Here is a 3928-nt window from a genome sequence, read left to right as displayed (position 1 = left end):
TTTATTCACTTACTCATTTTTTTTTTTTTTTTAATGGTAATTTTGTAGTTTTTATGATATAATCTTTTTAACTTTTTTGCTCGAATTTTTTATATTGAATAATATATAGAATAAAATCCATGAATGAATGAATGAAAGGTCAGAGGTCATCAAAGATTGCAACTGTGGAATATAAAAGTGGGAATTATAGACAACAATTTATATCTCCTGTGTACTTTGGTGAACCAAGGAGGTTAATTATTTATCTTAGGTACGAGGGCCATGGATTACCATATTATACTGCAATAATAGTTATCATTGCCTGCTGTATATTTCTACAATGTAGACTTGAAGAATAGGACCTGCCACCATAAAATGAGACTGAAAATATATCTTTGCCACCATCCAGAAATATTAAATCTACGCACAGTAGGGAATTGATGAGTCAACTTGATAAAAATCCCCTAATCTTTCCAAACAATGTAGTGAGTACTTTTGTATGCTGGGTCCTACATTTGCGGATGGCTCTATGATCCCATCCCAGTACTCTATTTGAATCATAGGCAATACCACTTCTAATAGTATTGCCTTGAGGGGAAAAATAGTAATTTGGCTCTCCAACCAGAGGCTAAAATACAATAAACATAAGGATCATACAAAAATCTTTTGACTAAGTATTGTAGTTACACAAGCTAAAATATAATCCCCACCAAACAAAGGGTTAAAAAAGGGAAAGAGAGGAAGACGCTACTTATGTTACACTGAAAGAAACAGAAAGGTACAGAGTTTTTATTTGTTGCCATTTTCGTAATGACTTTTGCACCTGTGGAAAGGTGTACACAACGTTTTTTAATTGTTTTTTTAGCTAAAAGGGATTTCTTCCCCACCACAAAAGGGACAATATAACAATGGTAACCATAACTTGAATCATTGTGAAACTGATTTCATAGCTTCAATTCATATAAAGGAAAGACGTTATTTCGTTTCAATATAAAGTGTTCAATCATAACCACAAATCTGGATTCTCAATTAGTCCTTCAAAGTTTATTTTTCATTTTATTATAATTATCCCTATTCTATAGCTCTGCTTAACTATGCTTATAGTTCAAGATAAATTGTTTTTCAATACTTTGTTTTGCTCAGAAAGCCCCCCATTTTTAAGTTCATTACATCTCCTTTATTTTTAAACATTAGCAAATTAAATTACATTTCCCACGTAAGTTTGTTATAAAATAATCCGGTCGTATAAAGTAAGTTGATGTGAAGTAATATTTCAATGCTTGAGTATTATTTTTTTCTCAGGGTTGGGTGGGAGGAGGGGTTGCCTGGTATAGCAATATGGTTTTATATTAAAATTAACACCTTCACCTAATTGAACTAGAATTTGCTTACATATACAGTACTGTAATATACCTTGTGAATTTATACCATTATAATTTTATATCTTATTTCAATTATAGATTCTTTAACAGTGGACCAAGTTAGTAAAGTAAGTATTTTAAAAAAAACTAGTAAATAGGACATTATTTATCAGCATTATTGAACTTATTGGAACAATAATAAGAAATTACAACAGCAATTTTTGGACTAACTTGTATAAAATGTATTGGCTCTAGGACTTTTACATACTCACAAAGTTTTAGATGCACCTCGTCTATCCTTTACTTATTAATAATAATTCAAGGGCTATTAAACTATAAGCAATATAGATTTTAAGTTATCGAACATTATTAAAGAATCTCTAGAATGATAATGTTTGGTATTTAGAAAGACCCTGTCAATTCAATCTTAACTTAAAAGTTGAATTTACAATTCAAAGTGCAAAATTATTACTGAAATGGGCATTGGATTCAAGATAAACATAAACAACATGCATTCTCTCCTTTTAGTGCATTATTTACTATAATTATTCCACAATTCCATTAAAGTAAATGGCTAACAAATTTATCTTTTTTTAATATTGATGGACTCTAATTGCATTTTTGTTATTGTTTATATTTATAATTTCATTACTGTAGATTAGAAAAAAGGGCTTAAAACATGGAAGACCCTGTCAACATCCTCGTTGTGACTGTGATGACTATAAAAACACATCCACTGGTATACAAGCTTCGTGGTTAGCTAAGTGCAATACATGCAAACACTCCGATAATGATCATCGTATACCGACAAGCTTTGATAAGCTGCGTGCACAACACGTAAAGCATGCTGGAACATCATCTTGTGTGGGATGTGCTCTTGAATGCCAAGGATTTGGAAAACAAGATGACAGGTGGGACTATTAGTATATATAAATATACACACACACACACACACATATATATATATATATATATATATATATATATGTGTGTATACATACATACATACATACATATACATACACACACATATATATAGGCCTGTCTCTTATACACATCTAGATGTGTATAAGAGACCTGTGCTAGTTTAATTCAATTTTGATTTCCATGAAATTAATTTCTCTAAACAAACTAGGATCAGTTTCCGAAGATTACCAAAAGTTTGTAAGAAGCGGTTCGGCGCAGTGGGAACGGTTTGGTTTCCCAACCTGGTGGTCGGGGTTTTAATCCCTCGCTGTGCATTTCGCTTGTGTCCTTGAACAAGGCACTTTATCTTCATTGCTTCTCTCCACCCAGCAGTATAAATGGGTACCTGGTGAGGTTGCCTGCTACTGCGCCAATATGTCAGCAACATTTATGTGGACCTAATCAGGGGCGGATCCAGAAATGTCCAAAAGGGGGGGCCGGAAGCGGGGGCCGAAAGTTGGACCGATTGAGACAACACTGTCGTAAGGGGTCTGGGGCATGCCCCCGCGAAATTTTTGTGTTCTAGACGCCCGAACATAACATTTGAGGCATTCTGGGCTATCATTTTTTTCTTTTTCTCTCTTTTTTTTCTTTTTTTTTCTTTTTTTTACCTCCCAAAAGGGGGGGCCGGGGCCGGGCCGGCCCCCCCCCTAAATCCGCCCCTGCTAATGAGCAGGAAAAAACTTACAGCGCTTCGTAACTGATAGGAAAGTGCTTTACAAGTTAACAAGTATGTAGATTAGCAATTAGCTCTTCTCTACATTCAGTAAACATCAATATGGAGGGGCTACTACTAGTACCAAAAACAAAAACAATTGGAATTTCAATAGTCTTGTTTACACGGCAGTAGATCACTGTGATGATCGAGTTTATCCATTGATATAGGTGTTGAGTGGCCGTGTAAACAGAGTTAGTAACTTTGCTTAACGGATCGTCGGTAACTGCAATGATCTATAGAGTTACCTCCGCACAACAGCAGTGTTAACAGAGATCATTGATCAGCCTTGTCTTTATGCAAATTAGCTGTTGTTTGACATGTGTGAGTCATCACTGGAAGTCGCTGTTGATAAACAACGTGGATACAATTATCATTATATTTGAAAAATTATGTTTTTATCAATTAAATACATTTTGAAACTGTTTAACAAAGGGTTACGAAACAATCAGCAATGTGCATGTTTTTTTCAGGTCAGTTCACATGACTTCCTGGTATAACCGATAATTTTTTTTATCATGTAGATGCTCAACTGGAGATCATCGGCGTTTAATACTTATCTGATAGTAAACGGTATAAAACTGGTTTAATCAATTCAACAAATCTGATCATTTGGGATCCTTGATGTTCTTTTAAGCATTTAAATTTAAACTGAGAGCCATTTCCGCCATCTAGAGGTGCCGTAATCCTAAATTTTCTTACCTCATGATTGCAGTGGGGGTGGGGAGAGCTGCCCCGGGCTCCCCCCATCCTATTTTTTTTTAATAACAAAAAAAAAGGGGAAAAAAAAAATTATATTTTAAATTTAAGCTGTGAGCCATTTCCGCCATCTAGAAGTGCCGTAAACATAAATTTTCTTACCTCAGCACCCACCATGGTTGGGCTGAGGTAGTGTAAACCCTTTAGC

General features: G+C 34.6%; 1 protein-coding gene across 1 annotated transcript in view; it reads left to right on the top strand.

Annotated features, from left to right (window-relative positions):
• Positions 1-3928, top strand: part of LOC117114052 — a 35454-nt gene that overhangs the window by 16967 nt on the left and 14559 nt on the right. Inside the window, exons 3-4 of the mRNA XM_033257584.1 lie at positions 1440-1468; positions 1998-2251. Of these exons, the coding sequence (XP_033113475.1) occupies positions 1440-1468; positions 1998-2251 (283 nt within the window). The remainder of the gene's footprint in view (positions 1-1439; positions 1469-1997; positions 2252-3928) is intronic.

The sequence above is a fragment of the Anneissia japonica genome, unplaced genomic scaffold (assembly GCF_011630105.1).
Source record: "Anneissia japonica isolate Jap-2015-1 unplaced genomic scaffold, ASM1163010v1 scaffold650_len285673_cov152, whole genome shotgun sequence".
In the NCBI taxonomy this organism is placed as follows: domain Eukaryota; kingdom Metazoa; phylum Echinodermata; class Crinoidea; order Comatulida; family Comatulidae; genus Anneissia; species Anneissia japonica.
The sequence above is the reverse complement of the archived record's forward strand: the minus strand, read 5'-3'. Positions and strand labels throughout refer to the sequence as shown.